This window comes from Notechis scutatus, unplaced genomic scaffold (genome assembly GCF_049901735.1).
Source record: "Notechis scutatus isolate UNSWTSFEM ecotype Mainland unplaced genomic scaffold, rNotScu1.2 NSCUSCF26, whole genome shotgun sequence".
NCBI classification, from domain to species: Eukaryota; Metazoa; Chordata; class Lepidosauria; order Squamata; family Elapidae; genus Notechis; species Notechis scutatus.
In genome coordinates this window covers 305,369-325,470 of record NW_028263150.1, presented here as the reverse complement: position 1 = coordinate 325,470, position 20,102 = coordinate 305,369, and the positions used below count along the sequence as shown (strand labels likewise).

General features: G+C 37.2%; 1 protein-coding gene across 4 annotated transcripts in view; it reads right to left on the bottom strand.

Moving 5' to 3' along the window:
* Positions 1–20,102, bottom strand: part of LOC148128552 (vomeronasal type-2 receptor 26-like) — a 63,888-nt gene that overhangs the window by 13,885 nt on the left and 29,901 nt on the right. For 2 of the 4 annotated variants that reach the window (XM_087948843.1, XM_087948844.1), the window contains exons 2-4: positions 18,477–18,689; positions 16,994–17,120; positions 10,413–10,681 (exon numbers count right to left, since the gene is read on the bottom strand). In XM_087948843.1, coding sequence (XP_087804969.1) covers positions 10,413–10,681; positions 16,994–17,120; positions 18,477–18,689 — 609 coding nt within the window. The other 2 variants (XM_087948845.1, XM_087948846.1) reach the window with 2 other exon arrangements.

The following is a 20,102-nucleotide window of genomic DNA, read 5'->3' as shown; positions in this document are numbered from 1 at the left end:
ACCGCACCAAACTTGATTGCAGGAAATACGACTTCAGCAATAGAGTGGTCAATGTCTGGAATACTCTACCCGACTCTGTAGTTTCTTCCCCAAACCCCAAAAACTTTAACCTTAGACTGTCTACTATTGACCTCACCCCTTTCCTAAGAGGTCTGTAGGGGGCGTGCATAAGCGCACCAACGTGCCTACCGTCCCTGTCCTATTGTTTCTCCTATTCTTTTATTTTTCTTATATGTACCCATTTCATGTATTCACAACTATGTATACATTTATACTTATTATCTTGTAAACAATTGGCAAATCAAATAAATAAATAAATAAATAAAATAAATAAAATAATGACACCGTTCCATTATTTTCTCTTTTAAACATACATGGATCTGCTAAACCAGATTTAAACCCTATATTGTTTAATTCTTTCACAATATATTGGTTCCATTCATAGCCAGATTGTTTCAATCCATATAAACCCTTCTTGAGTTTCCAACAATCATTGCTATTTACTTTATTATCATTTATACCAACTGGTTTTTTCAAATATATTGTATGCTGCAATGGTGCATGCAAATATGCAGTTTCTACGTCTAAATGGTTAACTATACAATTATTCTTAGCTGCCCATACTAAAGCTGCTCTTAAAGTTGTAGCCTTAAGATTTTTTGCAAATACTTCATCATAATCAAATACATTTTGGTTACATCCTTGTGCTACTAATCTAGCCTTATAAGTTACTTGCCCATTATTTCCAGTCTTTACTTTAAATATCCATTTGCACCCAATGGATTTTTCTCCTGGAGGTAATTTGGTTTCTTCATAAACCTTCATTTCCTTTAATGAATTTAACTCTTTTTCCATTGCCTTTTGCCAATTCTCCTGATCCTTAGCAGGATACATCTTAAGTTCATCTATGCTAGTAGGAACTTTATTTACTTGGCAAACTATACTTGCCTGATATCTATCAGGAGGTTTTGTTATACGCGTTGTGCGTCTAGGTATAACAGGACTTACAGGTGGACTTTCCTTTATTTCCTGTTCTTGACTATCTATCTCTTCTTGATCAATTATTTCCTCTTGATCTGGTTCTATTTGCTCTTCATGGACTTCTTCTTTAATTGGACTTTTCTTATAACTAGTCTTTTCTTTCTGCCTCTTGTAGGGTTCTATAATAACATCATTATCTGAATCCTGCTCTAATCTATTCCATCCTATATGTTCTAGAAATTGTGCACTAGCACTGCAGTATACTCTAGATGTACCTGGTTCCCAGAATCTATAAGATCTATGGTTTGCTTGATATCCAACAAAAATTAAACTTTTAGCTCTACGTTGTCCTTTGTGCCTGAGTTGTGTAGGGATATGCACCCATGCTGGTGCACCAAATGTGTGAATATAACTCAAATCAGGTTTCCTACCATGCCACAGAGTGAATGGTAATTCACCTGTTGTTGAATTAACAACATTGTTTAATATGTGATTCCCACACATTATAGCTTCTCCCCACAAATTGTCAGGTAATCCAGAATCAGATAACATTGTCCTTCCCATTGATTGCAGTGTTTGGCCTCTTCTCTCAATAAATGCATTATGTTGAGGTCTATATGGTGCAGACTTTTTATGTTGAATACCTGCCATTCTAAGTCTACCCTGGAATTTATTATTTGTAAATTCCGCACCATTATCTGTTATAAGAGTTACTAATTTCTTTTTAGTTTTCCTCTCTGCAAATTTTAACCAATTAAAGAAATTTGTATACGTTTCAGTTTTTCTCTTCATTAAAAAACAGAAACCATACCTAGAATAGTGGTCCATTATGCTTAATATGTATCTAGCACCACCTACACTTGGCTTTTTAGGACCTATTATATCGGCAAATACTACCTCTAAAGGCTCTTTGGTAGTAAATCCATCAACTCTATTTGCCGGTATAACTTTGCTTTTGTTTTGATTACAAGCAGAACATTGCAAATACTTATTACAAGGTTTCAAACTTATTCCTTTAGATAGTTGAACAGTTCTCTTAATCATTTTAAAATTTAAATGACCTAACCTTCGGTGTAACAAGTGAATACATTCATTATGAGGTTTCTTATTTTCATAAATTGTGTTAGCCACTTTTAAACCATTATCATTTAACACATATAAGTCACCTCTTAAAGATGCAGTAATTTTCTTACCTTCTTTTTCAATTAAACAAATATCTCCCCTAAAGGTAACTATGTATCCTAATCTAACCAACATTCTAACAGAAAGCAAATTAAATTTAAGTTGAGGTACATATAACATTTTTATGTTCTCCTTTATACAAGAACAATGAGCTATACCTTCACCTTTTGCCTTCAGTTTCCATCCGTTTGCCAATGAGATATGTTGTGAACTCATAGACATTTTTACAAATTTTTTGTTATCATTTGTAATACAGTGGGACGCACCACTGTCAACCACCCATAAATTATTTTTTACAACTCCATTACTATACATTGCTAACTCATAATTCTTATTTCTTCTTTGATGTCTTCCAGCATTCTGGCTTGCATTCTGGCGCTTTGTTTTCTTACAAAATCTTGCAAAATGTCCTCTCCCCCCACAATTAAAACACTTTTTAATTGCGAATGCAGTAGGAGATTCATTATTTTCCTTTTGAGGTTGCTCCCTCCTTAACTGATCTCTTTCAAGCCTTCTTCTGGCCTCTTCAATCAATCTGCCAGTGATATCAGTTAAATTTAGGCTTTCTTTAGGCAATATTTCAAGGGAAGTTACGTAGTCATCAAAACTTTCGTCTAATGAAGATAGAATTATGTAGACCTGGTGTAGTTCAGAGAAAATTAACTCCTTCTCATGAAGTTCTTGAAAAATGCTTTTCATAGTATTCAAATGACTCAGCATATCACCATTCTTTTGAAGATACGTGCGGAAAAGCTTCCGTGTAAGATTCATGTGAGCACCAACGTTATCTCGAACATAAATCCTCCTTAGTTTTTGCCAACACCCAACTGCAGTTTGCTCTCCGCGTATATGAACAAGCTGCTGATCAGTTAATGATAGTCCTATGATGCAAAGTGCTTGCTCATTTTTCTGTTTAAATTCTTCTATCTTTTTACTATCTTCCTCATCTTCAGGATCCCATTCTTCTACATTTGGTGGGTTTTCAATTATGTTCCACAGACCTTCTCTTCGTAGAAGTAGACTACATTTCATAGACCATGAAACATAGTTTGTTCCATCCAGCTTAGATATAAGGGACAAACTTTGTAGACTGACTTGTGCCATGTTTCACCATATGGATATAAAACTATAATTGATAAAACACAGCTGTCTGTTTACTGTAACGTATAACAACACAAAAATCTCACTTTTTACATAAACCTGTTTTTATCCTAGTTAAACTGACTTTGCAGTCTCTCTGGGCCCATAACCAGTGTTAAGCCTGGATTCCCCAATGGGTGTTAAGGAAAACAAACTAAAAAGAATGTGCAGCGAAGTCAGATAGGAAGACAGGTAAATGTGTGAGATAAGTTTTCTAGTTAACACGTAGTAAAAATACAGATACGCTTGTGCTACCAAAAATATAGTTTATTCCATTTAAGAATTATAGCATAGTCATGTAAACAGTCCAGTAGTCATATATCAATTTCAGTCAAGTCTTGTCGGGGATACTCTAATTGCAAAGTCCGTGTAGAATAGCCAGTGTCAGTACACATATAATAAATCTGTCCAAAACTTATCTTCTCCACGTTGAGAAATATCTTCAAAGTAATCCAACACTTCTTCTCCTCCCCGATCCAGCAAGAACACAGTCTTCAATAAGCCAGCCAGTAAGAGCCAGAGAGTGCCTAGCTGCTTATATAGTATTTTTACAGCTGCACCCTTAATTACATTCGTTTAGCTTAAAGTCACATACACTTTATGTGACAAACCATGATTCATCATTTTATTATCTTTACCCAAAACAGTTAGGGTAAAACAATGTTATCCCTAACAGTTTGAATTTAATTTATGGAATACAAACTAAAGAACCCTTTTCCAGCAGTGACCACAATATGATTGACTTTTGCCTCAACATACACCCACACAAAAATCACCACAAGGACGTAATCCCCAATTATAACTTCAAAAAAGGCAACTATGATCTTATACACAACGATCTCTCATCCCTTGATTGGCAATCTCTATTCATTGGATGCAATACTGTTGAAAACCATTACAACATATTTTTACTTGAACTCAAAAGAGTCATCAAACTATATGTACCAACAACAACTCCGAAAACAAAACAAAAAAACAGATTACCCATAACAATAAGGAAACTTCAATCCAAAAAGAGATCACTCTGGCGGAAAAACAAATCTGGTCACGTTGCCAATTTCAAAAGCCGATACAAAAATGTTTGGCACCAGATAAAGACTGAATGCACCAATTATCACATTAAACAAGAGGAAAACCTTCTAAGCACCAATTCCACCCGTGCTTTTTACAATTTTGTAAACAACAAACTAAAAGACTCAAGGTCCATCCCACCCCTGATAGGACCTAATGGTAAAGACTGCAACGATGACACCATTAAAGCCAACATCTTTAACACATTCTTCGGCTCAGTATTTGTAAACAGCAATGGATCATGCCCAGTATTTCCTAGTCGAACCACAGATAACTACAATGATCTAATTAATACATATCGATTTTACAGAAGACAATGTTGAAAAAGCACTACGCAATCTAAAACCATCTCTATCTATTGGACCGGACGGAATATGTGCCTACTTCTTTAAAAAGCTATCCACTGCCATAGCCAAACCTCTAAGCATAATCTTTGAAAAATCTTTCAGGACCAGCTCCTTGCCTAACCTATGGTCACAAGCCACAGTCATCCCCATCTTCAAAAAGGGAGAACCCAGCCTAGTTGAAAATTACAGACCAATCTCCTTATGCTGCGTCACCTGTAAAGTCATGGAATCAATTATTAACCAATCCATCATCCTCCACTTAGAGACAAACAACCTACTCTCCAATAAACAATTTGGTTTCAGAAAAAAACTATCCTGTAATCTGCAACTCTTACACTGCAAAAACATATGGACGACACAACTCGATCAGGGCAAAGCAATAGATGCAATCTACATAGACTTCTGTAAAGCCTTTGATTCAGTGGTACACGACAAACTACTCCTAAAAATAAAATCCTATGGTATCTCTGGACAACTGCATTACTGGATAGAAGCATTCCTGGCAAACAGACAACAAATGGTCAAAATTGGGAGCATCGTACCAAATTCTGTACCTGTCAACAGTGGTGTCCCCTAAGGCAGTGTTCTAGGACCAACTCTCTTCATACTCTACATAAATGACCTCTGTGATCATATTAAGAGCAACTGCGTTCTTTACACTGATGATGTAAAGCTGTTCAATACCACAGACAATACTGCTACCCTTCAAAAAGATCTTGACTATGTATCAGAATGGTCAAACAAATGGCAACTTCAAATCTCAACAAATAAATGCTCTGTCTTACATATTGGCAAAAAAAATCAGAAAATAAAATACAAGCTGAATAGTCAAGATCTTGTTGATGACCCAAGCTCTGTAAAGGACCTTGGAATACTCACCTCTAATGATCTAAGTGCTAGAGCCCACTGCAACTACATAGCCAAAAAGGCATTAAGAGTTGTTAACCTAATCCTACGTAGCTTTTTCTCTGGTAATATCACACTACTAACCAGAGCATACAAAACATTTGCTAGACCAATACTCGAATACAGTTCATCAGTCTGGAACCCACATTACATATCTGATATTAGCACAATTGAGAAAGTCCAGAAATATTTCACAAGAAGAGTTCTCCACTCCTCTACTCGTTGTAGAATACCTTATGCCACCAGACTTGAAATTCTAGAACTAGAAAACCTTGAATTACGCCGTCTTCGGTCTGATTTAAGCATGGTATATAAAATCATACATTGCAATGTCCTACCTGTCAATGAATACTTCAGCTTCAACCATAACAACACAACAGCACACAATAGATACAAACTCAAAGTTAACCGCACCAAACTTGATTGCAGGAAATACGACTTCAGCAATAGAGTGGTCAATGTCTGGAATACTCTACCCGACTCTGTAGTTTCTTCCCCAAACCCCAAAAACTTTAACCTTAGACTGTCTACTATTGACCTCACCCCTTTCGTAAGAGGTCTGTAGGGGGCGTGTATAAGCGCACGGTAGGTCCCTGTCCTATTGTTTCTCTTATTCTTCTTTTATTTTTCTTATATGTACCCATTTCATGTATTCACAACTATGTATACACTTATACTTATTATCTTGTAAACAATTGGCAAATCAAATAAATAAATAAATAAATAAATAAATAAATAAATAAATAAATGTTGACGGCTAGAATGTGCTTTGTTTTGACTGAAATGCAAGTTCCTCCACACAGCTGCGAGACTCGATTCCCCATCCCCCTGCCTATGGCAATTCAAGAACAGGTCAGGAATGCTTCACGAGTTGACACAATCAACATAAACCATACAAGGAAATTAAATAAAACAATACAAATCATAAAGATACAAGCAACAAAGTTATAGTCATAAGTCCACAATTTGAGGGATCTGTAGATATTTTCACTTACCTTTTTAAAAAATCTTGTATTAAATACAACAAATGCAATCCTGTCAGGATTTGTTGTTTGCCACCTGTCTTGATCATCAACCACCTGCAACATGACACTCCCCCATTGGAGCCACAAGCCAAGTGACCAAGCCAGTTCTTCACTTGTGGCTTGTGGCTCCAATGGGGGAGTGTCATGTTGCAGGTGGTTGATGATCAAGACAGGTGGCAAACAAGTTTAATAAATAAATAAATAAACAAAACCTTCAGCAAGGAATTATTTGTCATTTATCACCGAGCAACTATCAACTGGACTGAATAGGAACTTACCATTTATTTCAGACACAATATCTATTTGATCAATGGGTAAATAATTGATTGGGTATATGATACATTTCTTTATATTTAGAAAATATTATTGCCATCTTCCACCCAACTGGATGTAAGAGGTTGGAAGTTATAATGATATATTATTTGCGGTCACAGACCAAAACACAAGTACAACAAAAGAAGAACATGGGAAAATTAATCATGAACAATTGGTCACTAAAAACTTGACTAAGGGGAATTACAGCGTTCTCTGATGGTTGCAGCTCTTAAAAAACTTGGAAACCTGAGAAGTGATGTAAGAGGTATTATTTATACATATGGGTAAATCAACCTGCCAATAGCGGGACTTGCAACATGACTTTTTTTTTTTTTTTTTTTAAATCATCTTCTAGAAAATCATCTCTGTGGACTTTGTTGCTCTTCAAGCTTTTATGATGAATTTGATTCTAAATAGAAAAGGGTAAAAAATAGTTGACATTTTGGCTAATATGCTTGTAATATTTTTAAATAAAATGATTAATTAATGATAGTGATCACTATGGAGCTGAAAGGCATATATGTTTTATCAACAGTAGATAAGATTGGAATTAACAGAATAACAGTGTGAAGGGACCTTGGAGGTCTTCTAGTCTCACTTCCAGCTCACTCAGGCAGGAAATCCTAGACGATTTCAGACAAATGGTTGTCCAATCTCTTCTTAAAATCTTCCAGTGTTGGAGTATTTAAAACTGATTAATTGTTCTGTCAGGAAATTTCCCCTTAGTTCTAGGTTGCTCCTCTCCTTAAATAGTTTTCATCCAGGACTCCAAGATCTCTCTCACAGTTATTACTATTGAGCTCTTTGTGGTAGTATTTTAAATAGGTTGTTTTTTTTCCTTTTGGGCAAGAAATAAGTTAAGCAGTTCTGCTTTTTCCCTGTTGCTTGTCAACTTCTTACCACTATGACCTATAAGGTCCCTTGCAACTCTGATTATTTGTTATCTGTTACTTTCTCCCACCAATGGACCAATAATTTTCTTGACTTTTTATTGTTTTTTACATGTTGAAAGAAGCTTTTTGTTGTTGTTATTTTTGAGTTTTGCCTTAGTTCATTTGAGCCTTCGCTTTTCTCACTTCATCTTTGAATGCTTGGGTTATTTGCTGATATTCTGCCTTAGATATGAACTCTTTCCCCTTTTTATACTTTTTATACTTGCCCTTTTTGTCTTTTAATTTATCAGAGTTTTTTATGCAGCCATGCTGATTTCTTTTGAGAGCTGTTATTTTTCTTCTTCATTGCTATTGTGATAGACTAGGCTTTTATAATCTCATTTTTCAAAATTTGCCAAGCTGCTTCGATTGTTTTCCCCTTGAGGGTTCTCATTCATGGAATCCTACCCAATATCTCTCTACGTTTATTGAGATTACCTCTCTTAAAGTGCAAGACTCTAATTTGACTTGGTTCTGTTGCTTGTGTGCTTGAATAATATTGAATTCCAATATTGCATGATCACTCCCCTTCAAGGTTCCTGTTGCTTGAACACCTATTATCATTTCATCTCTGTTAGAGAGAATTGAGTGTAGTATGGCTGATCTAGTTCCCTTCTCTACTTTTTGAGAGTCAAAGTTGTCTGCTTGGTTTGTCAGGAACCTGTTGGATCTTCCACTTGATGCAGAGTTTGTCTCCTGATTGATGTCAGGATAGTTAAAAGTCCCACATTACTTTTTTTGAAGGGCTTGGTTAACTGACTAGTAAAAAGTTCAACTATTTTCTCTGTTTGGTTGGGTGGCTTATAGTTTTCCATTGTCACAGTGCCACTGTGCCATTTCCCCCGCCCCCTTTTACACAGACCTAAGTGTATTCAAGATAGTTTTTATCATTGTTGTGCTGTATTTCTGTAATGATGTGCTTATTTACTTATTGTACCCTATGACTATTATTAAGTGTTAAACCTTATGATTCTTGACTGTTGATAAATGTATCTTTTCTTTTATGTACACTGAGAGCATTTGAACCAAGACAAATTCCTTGTGTGTCCAATCACACTTGGCCAATAAAGAATTCTATTCTATTCTATTCTATTCTATTCTATTCTATTCTATTCTATTCTATTCTATTCTATTCTATTCTATTCTATTCTATTCTGTTCTGTTCTGTTCATTCCGTTCCGTTCCATTCCATTCTATTTCTCATATATATATAGTATTACAACTCAGTCTACTCTTTTATTTGGTCTGTTTCTTTTAAATAATTTAAATCCCTCTAGCTGAGTTTTCCATTTGTGGGTTTCATCCCACCAAGTTTCCCTAATGACAACAATATTATATCTGCCCTCATTTGCTTGAATTTCTAATTCACCCTATTCCTCATACTCTGTGTGTTGTGCATAGAGATTTAAGTCCCTTTTAATTGACCACGTGTTTGCTTTCTTTTTTCTTTTTAAATATTTTATTAATTTTCCAAAGTTTAAAAACATAAAATAAAACTATATGCATTGTTATCAACATCAAGACATCTTTTACCTTTCCTTACATTTTTCAATATATGGTTACTTATTCCATTACCATTACATCTTACTCTTGTTACAAATCAATATATTTCATCTTACACTTCAATCTTTTTTATAACATATATACATATTTACATACTTCCTCATTCTTTTCCTAATTGCCATTTATTTCTAAACCATTCATCCCAGGCATCCCAGGCTCTATAATATATTGAATCTTCTTTGTCTTTTAATTTCAACATTAGCCTGTTCATCTCTATACAGTCTATTATTTTCTTTATAACCATGGCCTCTGATGATATTCTTTTCTCCATGTGTTTACTTTCTACATAGCCTGTTTTGTGCCTAAGTTCCCCTACTTCCTTACATCCTGTTTTATTAGTGCACAAGGTATAGCACACACTATCAAACCTTGATGGCAAAGATGATATTCATACGCGGACAAACATCTATGTTACATGCACTGATTACCCTGTTAGTTTTAGATTGCTGGGGAGAAAAGTATTTTGTATCAATAAACTCTATATCCCCATTGTTTAATTTAAACATTTCTCCATAAAGTTTGTGAATTTAAGACCAAGTAATTTAGTCCCTTTCTTTGATGGATAAAAAGCATCTCTTTCACAATTATTTCCATGAATATGGTATTTGTTCAGCATTATTGACATTTTTCTAAGATCATGTACAAAATGTGAGCTTTCCATCAGTGCTGAACTTTCTTATTTTATGGAAGACCCTTTGCTTGTACATGCAGCCTCTCCTCACCTTCACAAGTATGCATCAGAAGCCCCCAAAGCAATAGAGATGCTATCAAGAGAGCATATTACTTTTTTGATACATGCTCCCATCCTAAGGTGTACCCCAGTTCCAGACACCTACAATGGACATAGTGAAAAGTAGCTCTTGAACTCCATAAAGAAGATATGGTTGAATCTATCTTGCATCCAATACCACCCAACTCACTTTAGTATTCAGACAAACATGCACACAAACCTGTGGGACTTTGTAGGGGCCTACTAATGTTGATATCTGGATGGAAATCTCCCTGTCAGCTGCATCAAGAAGAGCCAAGATGTTGTCCTTCCTTCCACAGCTGTAGTTGGGAACATTGGCTTTTCTGGTAGAGAGCATGTCCAGCAAGACTTCTGAAATGCTAAGTGTGTTCAAATAGTTGTCATGGATGTTGTAGCCAAGTGTAAGATTGCACAAGAGCTGGATATTCTTGTTGATCTCTTGAATAGTGAAAATAAAGTGTTCTATTCCTTTGGGAGCATAGGGTGCAGTACTATAAGAAAAATGCTTCAGTGCGTTAATACAAGCATCATCAACGTAAGTCATAAAATATCTTTTTCTCAATTTCAACTTCTTTATCAACACATGACTATTGAGTCTGAAGCCAATACAGGTAAAAAAAATCAGAGGGAAATGATAGTCACTCATGATAGTCATGTAATAATTGTAAATGTTGAGAAAATGGGAAGCAGTTAAGAATCACAAATAATCTATTATTTATAGCAGCAGTAATTTTAATCAACCCACTGATGAACCCTGAATCCTGATGAACCCTGAAAAATAATTCCTGTTTTAAAGTACAACCATCATAAAAGAAAGAGAATATTTCATAAGTGACTCAGAAAAGCTTTTCTAAAAAAACCATCCTCTATTCCTATAAGGATCAGGCATTAAATATCAATGAGCAGTTATAAATATATGAAAATTTAACTACAACTATCACTACTTTAAACAAAAGTCAGTATTCAAGTCATGCATTCTAGATTGGATGTGGAGAGGAAAATAATTTGGACTTCTTTCAAGTATTTTTTTCTGCTCCATCTTTCTACTTGTGTTTCTTCCCCTAAATAAGACAAAAGAGGAAACCCACAAAAATTTGATCAATCAATAAAATTAATCACTTACTGAAATATAGGAGTAAGCAGATTAAGGAAAAAAGAATGAGAGTGTTAGAACTTCAGATGGAAGAAGTACAATTTCATCACACTGAATCACAAGTAAGACTGACTATAAGGAAGCAGGTTGAAAAACATTTCCTGTTTTAGTGTTACTGCACTGGTGACTACACTGATGAGATGATCTGGCCTGTAGTAGCTCCATGGTCTTTCTCTATCCAGGTGCACCATATTCAGTGGGCATTTCATTCTAAGCCTCCCAGAGACTGTCTGGGACACCTATAGCATCAAAAGCAGAAGCAGGAGCTCCATAATTCATGGAACTGAATCAATGGCCTGTTTCCAGAGAAGAGTTCAATGATTTCAAAGCAACCTCAGAAAATGGAATATCCAGGAGCTTTCCTTTTCCAAACAAAAACAAATTGAGCTTCATCTAGAAAAGAGGGAAAGATACATTAAGCATCACAGCTCCAGCCTGTGTCCTAAATCTTGTGCAAACCATTCAGCATGAGTAGTGGCTTACATCTTTTTCTGATGCAAGATCCATTCCATGTTGCTTCAGTTTGATGTTGTATCAAAGACAGTCGCTGGAAAAATAGCAGTAGTTGTCTGAAAGCCTGGGACTTTAATAATTACTGTGAGTGATAATTTGTCTCCTCTTCCAGGGCTCCATGTACAGAGGGGCAGCTGGAGAAAAGGATGTTTGTGAAATGTTACACATCCCTGCAGACACTCTTCTACAATGATTGTCACCCTTCCTCTCAGGACATGTCCAGAAAATGATGCTGGAGGAAGATGCTTCAATACGCAGCAACTGACTTCTGCTGTCTGCCATTCTGGCATATGGTCTCCAGAGAATGCTAGAGAAGATCACCCAGAGCTATGCAGTTTGGTGGCAGTCTAGGTTCTTGACGCTTAACTCCAATGCTCTGATACCTTCTGCACCCTTGAACCCTGCCTATTGTTGAGTAGGTCTTCCTTGTGATTTTCTTTTGTATGAGATCTCCAGATATTAATTCTAATTTGGAGCCAATTTTAAAATTCCTTGCATCTGAAGTGACATTTCATTTCCAACTGTTCTAGAAGTAAAAATTTTTTGGATGAGAGCTAACTAAGAGGCAGGAAAGTGGCACTCTGTCGACCGTATAACTTATAGAAGGGATAGAAATTTTTATTTTCCTTGCCTCTCTGTTGACCTTCAATATTCATGGAAGACACTAAACAATATTCTGAAGTTTTATAGTTTATTAAATAAAGAATGGATGTGAAATCTGTAGCTGAACTGGTTGTGGTGCTCACAGCATGTTGTGACCTAATTTCTTGATAGACCCACCGAGAAACTGGTTTAGAGATACATAGTGGTCCTTTCTCTGCTTCTATGGATATACTTGGTGGGATGGGTCCCATTTAACATTCCTATCTCTCAGGATTTGTGTGACACCCTCTCCATACAGATAAGTGCTTTGAGGAGAAGTTGGGAGACCTGTGCTCCTGGTTTACTTGGGTGATTTATTGTTGAGATTCCATTTCTTACCTGGAGAACAGATGGAAATGAACTATCACTTGATATGTACAGCTTAGCTTTGAATGAAGAACTGGGGGTTTGAGTGAGGGGAGAGAGCTGAGGGGATAGGCAGTTTCATCCTGAAGTGAGGAATAGAGAAAGTGAGAAAGTTTTCCCACTGTATGGCCTTCAACTTATATTCTCATGGTTTGGGTACCAGACGAGAGGATGATGGAGCCCCCCCCAATGCTGCCTTTTTAAGGGATCTGAACATTTTGCGCTTTCTCCCCACTTCAATTTGGGAAAAAGCTAAATAGTAAGATGAGGAACACGGATATGCCCAATCCCACTTCTCTCCCTTACACCAAACTTATCAGACACTCAAATATGGATACTCTCAAAGTCAGCTTTGGAAACCATATTAGCACCAGAAGCTTCCATGCTGATACATTCCTGTGCCTAGAAAAGTAGGAGGGGGGGAATTTTAGAGTGTTGGTAGTTAGACATAATAACATTCTTCTGTTCAGTCAAGGTCATGTTATTCTTGCACCTGGAGGAGGAGTGGTTGAAAGGATATCTCAAATTGGGATGGATGTGATGGACTGATGGGTGCAGGGGTTGGGTTTTGACTTTTGAATTACTAAGGGAAAACCTGGAACTCTCAGGTTCGGGTTTTCCCAGATGTGCCAGTATATTTACTCTAATAAAAGGAAACTTTGAGAAAATGCCTGTCTCGGAGTTTTGATTGGAGTTGGGTTTTTCTGGAACCCTGACATTCAATTCTTTAGTTTTGTAAAACTCTAATACAACTGTAAATTTTAGCTCCCCTCTTATTTTATTTTTACATAATTTGACCAGATGGGTAATCCAGATTATCTATATCTAGAAATTATACTGAATAAGGAGGAAATTATACTGGATAAGGATGGAGGACACTATCTTATTTTATTTATTTTTATTTGTCAATTGCTTACAAGATAATAGGTATAAGTAAAAACATAGTTATGAATACATGGATACATATAAGAAAAATAAAAAATATATAAAAGAAACAATAGGACAGAGACAGTAGGCACGTTGGTGTGCTTATGCACGCCCCCTACAAACCTCTTAGGAAAGGGGTGAGGTCAATAGTAGACAGTCTAAGGTTACAATTTTTGGGGTTTTGGGGAAAAAACCACAGAGTCAGGTAGAGTATTCCAGACATTGACCACTCTGTTGCTGAAGTTGTATTCTCTGCAATCAAGTTTGGTGCAATTAACCTTGAGTTTGTATCTATTGTTTGCTCTAGTGTTGTTATGGTTGAAGCTGAAGTATTCATTGACAGGTAGGACATTGCAAAGTATGATTTTATATACTATACTTAGATCGGATCGAAGGTGGCATAGTTCTAGGTTTTCTAGGTCTAGAATTTTGCATCTGGTGGCATAAGGTATTCTGCAATGAGTAGAGGAGTGGTGAACTCTTCTTGTGAAATATTTCTGGACTTTCTCAACTGTGTTAATATCAGATATGTAATTTGGGTTCCAGACTGATGAGCTGTATTCGAGTATTGGTCTAGCAAATGTTTTGTATGCTCTAGTTATTAGTGTAATATTAATAGAGAAAAAGCTACGTAGGATTAGGTTAACAACTCTTAATGCCTTTTTGGCTATGTAGTTACAGTGGGCTCTAGCACTTAGGTCATTTGAGATGAGTACTCCAAGATCTTTGACAGAGTTTGGATCATCAACAAGGTCTTGACTATTCAGCCTGTATTTTATTTTCTGATTTTTTTTGCCAATATATAGGACAGAGCATTTATTTGTTGAGATTTGAAGTTACCATTTGTTTGACCATTCTGATACATAGTCAAGGTCTTTTTGAAGGGTAGCAGCATTGTCTGTGGTGTTGAACAGCTTTACATCATCAGCAAAGAGAACACTGTTGCTCTTGATATGACCTCAGAGGTCATTTATGTAGAGTATGAAAAGAGTTGGTCCTAGAACACTGCCTTGGGGGACACCACTGTTGACAGGTACAGAATTTGGTAGGATGCTCCCAATTTTGACCATTTGTTGTCTGTTTGACAGGAATGCTTCTATCCAGTAATGCAGGTGTCCAGAGATACCGTAAGATTTTATTTTTAGGAGTAGTTTGTCATATAACCACTGAATCAAAGGCTTTACAGAAGTCTATGTAGATTGCGTCTATTGCTTTGCCCTGGTCGAGTTGTGTAGTCCATATGTTTTTGCAGTGTAAGATTTGCAGATTACATGATAGTTTTTTCCTAAAACCAAATTGTTTATTAGAGAGTAGGTTGTTTGTTTCTAAGTGGAGGATGATGGATTGGTTAATAATTGATTCCATGACTTTACAGTTCAATCTTTACATTTCTTTACAATTCAATATTTAAAATTCAATCTTTACAGTTCAATCTTCCAATTGCACTTTGTTATATCAGCTCAAATTGTTGCCCCAGCTTATGTACAGGGGACAGCTTCGAACAATATCTATGCTTGGTCTGATGGAATGTGTTGAGAGTGGAAATTCCTCTAATTCACATTTATACATTTCTTCTGGCTGTAAGATGCTCCTTTGTATTCAAGTCTGGCCTCAGAATGATAATGTAACACTTGGGGATGAAGATGCAGACCAGCAGACCAGCACTGGAGGCCAAGATGGAGAAGACCTGCACAGTCACCATGTATTTCCCCTTGGTGCTCAGGTAGGTGGGTAGGAAGGAGACCCAGACATTGCAGAACACCAGCATGCTGAAGGTAATCAACCTAGCTTCATTGAAGGCTCCAGGGAGATTCCTGGCCAGGAATGCCACCGTGAAGCAAATGGCAGCCAAGAAGCCCATGTAGCTGAGAGTGATGTAGAACATGAAAACAGAGCCTTCATTGCATTGCAGGATGATCTCTCCAGGTTGGGAATGAAAGTCTGAGTCACGAAATGGGGGAGAAACTCCAAGCCAGATGGAGCAGATCATAATTTGAACACTAGAACAAGAAAGGATGATGGAGTTGGCCAAGCTCTTCCCCAACCATCTCTTCACTTGGTTTCCTGGTTTTGTAGCCAGGAAAGCCAGCACCACTGTGATGGTTTTAGCCAAGAGAGAAGAAATGGCAACTGAGAAGTTGATGCTGAAAACTATTTGTCGGAGAAGGCAAGTGGCTTCCCTTGTTTGACCAATGAAGAGAAAAGGAGATAAGAAGCAAAGTAGGAGGGAGACCAGGAGGATGTAAGAGAGGTATCGGTTGTTGGCTTTCACAATGGGAGTTTCTAGATGTTTAATGAATATGATTAAAACAAGGCCTGTGGCTAAGAACAAGAATAGGGCAAAAGAGACCAGAATGATTCCCAGATGTTCTTCATAAGAAAGGAAGGATATAACTTTGGGGATACATTGGATTCTGTCCTCATCTGTATATTTTTCATCTGGACACTTGGTGGATTTCTCTGTATCTGAGAAAAACAAAAGGCAACATTTAAAAAATATTCTGCAGTTTCATCTTTCAAGAAATACCTTCCTGCTATAAAATATGTCACCAGCAGCTTTTTCTGAGAAGTATTGCTTAGAATCTCTACAGAAAGAAGGTAAGAAGAATAATGTTTTCTAAAAAAGACCAGCAGTATTTTTATAGTTTATGAAATTAGAAGAAGTCCTGGAACCTGAATGATTTCTTCTGTCATTTGCAGAAAGTATATTATTAGAGGTAGATAATGAATCAATTAATCTTTCTAGACACATTTCCTGAATCCTGACAGATGGCTCTTCTTAATATACTTGACAGTGGATGCATGTCTTTTGAAATTTAATTAGCTAGAAAAAAAGGTAGTTCTTCAAATAATCTGGTATCCAAACTAGAAAGTGGAAGATATTTTTTTTCTGGCAGTAGAGGAGCTTGTCCAATCTGCTACACCAGCTATCTCTTCCTAGGCCTTCCCTAGAGGTTTTTCTCCTATTCCTCCCTCTAAATAAGAAATTGTGCAATTTGAAGATAACAGCAATAGCATTTAGACTTATATACCATTTCAAAGTGCTTTTATAGCCATCTCTAAGCAGTTTAGAGTCAGCCTATTGCCCCCAACCATCTGGGTTCTCAATTTACCGACTTTGGAAGGAGGGGGAGAAACTGAACTGTTAGCAAAAACAGTTAACAGTTGGTGTCCCTCACCTTCATGGATGGAGATTGTCCCCTCAGGACAAGGAATACAGTCATAGCAACAAGCTGGCTCTCCTTCTCGCTTCCGCTTGACGAATCCAGGATGACAACTTTCCACACATTGGGATTGAGGAAGTGTCTAAGCAGAAAAAGAAGAAATGCAAAAAGAAATATATGAGGGCGAAGCATGCATGAAAATGGATGTAGATATTAACATTAGCCAAATAGTTCCTGGGCTTCACTTAGATAAATCATTGACTCATTCCAAACAGATTTAGGAGAAATAAACACTGGCATCTCTCTTTCTCTTTTTTCCTCCCTCTTTCTCCCACTCTCTCTTTCTCCCTCTTTCTCATCTCTCTTTCTTCTCTCTCTTTCTCTTTCTCTCTCATCTCCTCTCTCTTATCACTCCCTCTTTCTTTTTCCCTATCTCTGTTTCTCATCTATCTTTTTCTCTCATCTATCTCTCTTTCTTTATACCTCCCTCCCTCTGTTTCTCATCTCTTTCTCTCTTTCTCATCTCTCCCTTTCTCTCTCCCTCCCTCCCTCCCTCTCGTGTGTGTGTGTGTGTTCCCTCTTGAACCATTCCAAAAACAGGTGAGGGTGTGGCCTTTTGTTTTTGCTGATGTTGTTCTTTCTTCTTCTTTGAGTGCTTTTTACCATATGATTTAAATCAAGAGTAATTTCAGGTTCCCAGATAAAGGAAGCCCTTTCGTCCCCCTGCTGTGGCTTCCTGTCAGCTGAACCCCACTGGCTGGCCCTGCCCCTCACCCTCCCCTCCCACTCACTCCTCACCTGCCCTGAGAAGAGAAGGGCAAAAGCGGCAGATGGAGACTCGCTCTGTATTCCAGAGTGGGAGCGAAGCCTCTTTTTCTGGCCTTTGTTGATGCTTTGCTTTTTCATGGGGAGAGGTGCATCTTTCTCTCCACCCTGAGATATTGCTGGGCCAGCTGTGGCTGATGCCGCTGCTCTCACCACCTCTATGGCCTGCTCGCTGCTCTTGTATCACCTTGCGCAGCACACTTAAATTTAGTGTGCTTTAACAATGGGGAAGATAGCGTCCCTTCCTCCTCCTGGAGCTCATTAGGATGCAGAGCATTGGCTGCAGCCAGTCCAGACGATGTCTCAGGGTGGAGAAAAGTTGCACATCTCTCCCAGCGGCTTAGGTGTGCACAGCACCAAAAAGACCATCAGTGACCTTTCAAGAGAGACATTCTTCAATCTGGACAAGGTGGGGCTTATTTCTCACATGGATCAACAGGATCTCTATCCAGTCATGACTGTATTTCATCATCATAAGGATATCATGGCATATGAAGGACACTTTTGTGATTAGTGTTGAAGTCCCCACAATCCATCTATCAAAATGTTAAGTTTTTTCTTGTGTACATTCAATTCCCAGTGAGGGTCATCCGCCATGGAGACTAGAGTTAACCCACTTGAAATGGGTCATAATCTTTAGAAAAAAGAGAAAACATAACAATATTTGACCCACCTTGTTGAGCAGATTTATCCATGAAAGAGCAATTTCATTAATAATAACTCTCTGTCTTTCAATACTCCCCAGTTTCCTTTTCATCAAATCCCCATCAGGTGAAATCACCAAGAACTCAATATCTATATCTGCAGCTATTTCTCCATTATGGTCCACATAAAGATTCCAGTGGGAAAGATTGTAGAACTCATTCTTCTCCAGAAAGGGATGGAACTAGAATGGAAAGCGGGGGACATCAAAGGAAAAAAAAGGATTTTTCTGTTTTTTTGGCTACCTGGTATTTTCATATGTGACTTTTTCTTATAGTTTTTTTAAAATTGCAAACATGCTTAATGTTGAATGGTTGCAGGAACTGGGCATGGCTAGTCTAGTGAAGAGAAGGACCAGGGGGACATGATACCACTCTTCCAATATATATTTTTTAAGTAAAAGTTTTATTGATTTTAACAACAAACAAAAACACATAAAACATAAAACATAACATAAAAACATCATCATCCTTCATAAATTTACAGACAGTGTATCGGTTGGTTTACCACTCCTTTTTGTGCATCCATTTATTTATTTATTTATTTTTATTTATTTATTTGATTTGCCAATTGTTTACAAGATAATAAGTATAAATGTATACATAGTTGTGAATACATGAAATGGGTACATATAAGAAAAATAAAAGAATAAGAGAAACAATAGGACAGGGACGGTAGGCACGTTGGTGCGCTTATGCACGCCCCTACAGACCTCTTAGGAAAGGGGTGAGGTCAATAGTAGACAGTCTAAGGTTAAAGTTTTTGGGGTTTGGGGAAGAAACTACAGAGTCGGGTAGAGTATTCCAGACATTGACCACTCTATTGCTGAAGTCGTATTTCCTGCAATCAAGTTTGGTGCGGTTTACTTTGAGTTTGTATCTATTGTGTGCTCTTGTGTTGTTATGGTTGAAGCTGAAGTATTCATTGACAGGTAGGACATTGCAATGTATGATTTTATATACCATGCTTAAGTCAGACCGAAGACGGCGTAATTCAAGGTTTTCAAGTTCTAGAATTTCAAGTCTGGTGGCATAAGGTATTCTACAACGAGTAGAGGAGTGGAGAACTCTTCTTGTGAAATATTTCTGGACTTTCTCAATTGTGCTAATATCAGATACGTAGTGTGGGTTCCAGACTGATGAACTGTATTCGAGTATTGGTCTAGCAAATGTTTTGTATGCTCTGGTTAGTAGTGTGATATTACCAGAGAAAAAGCTACGTAGGGATTAGGTTAACAACTCTTAATGCCTTTTTGGCTATGTAGTTGCAGTGGGCTCTAGCACTTAGATCATTAGAGGTGAGTATTCCAAGGTCCTTTACAGAGCTTGAGTCATCAACAAGATCTTGACTATTCAGCTTGTATTTTATTTTCTGATTTTTTTTGCCAATATGTAAGACAGAGCATTTATTTGTTAAGATTTGAAGTTGCCATTTGTTTGACCACTCTGATACATAGTCAAGATCTTTTTGTAGGGTAGCAGTATTGTCTGTGGTATTGAACAGCTTTACATCATCAGCGAAGAGAACGCAATTGCTCTTAATATGATCACAGAGGTCGTTTATGTAGAGTATGAAGAGAGTTGGTCCCAGAACACTG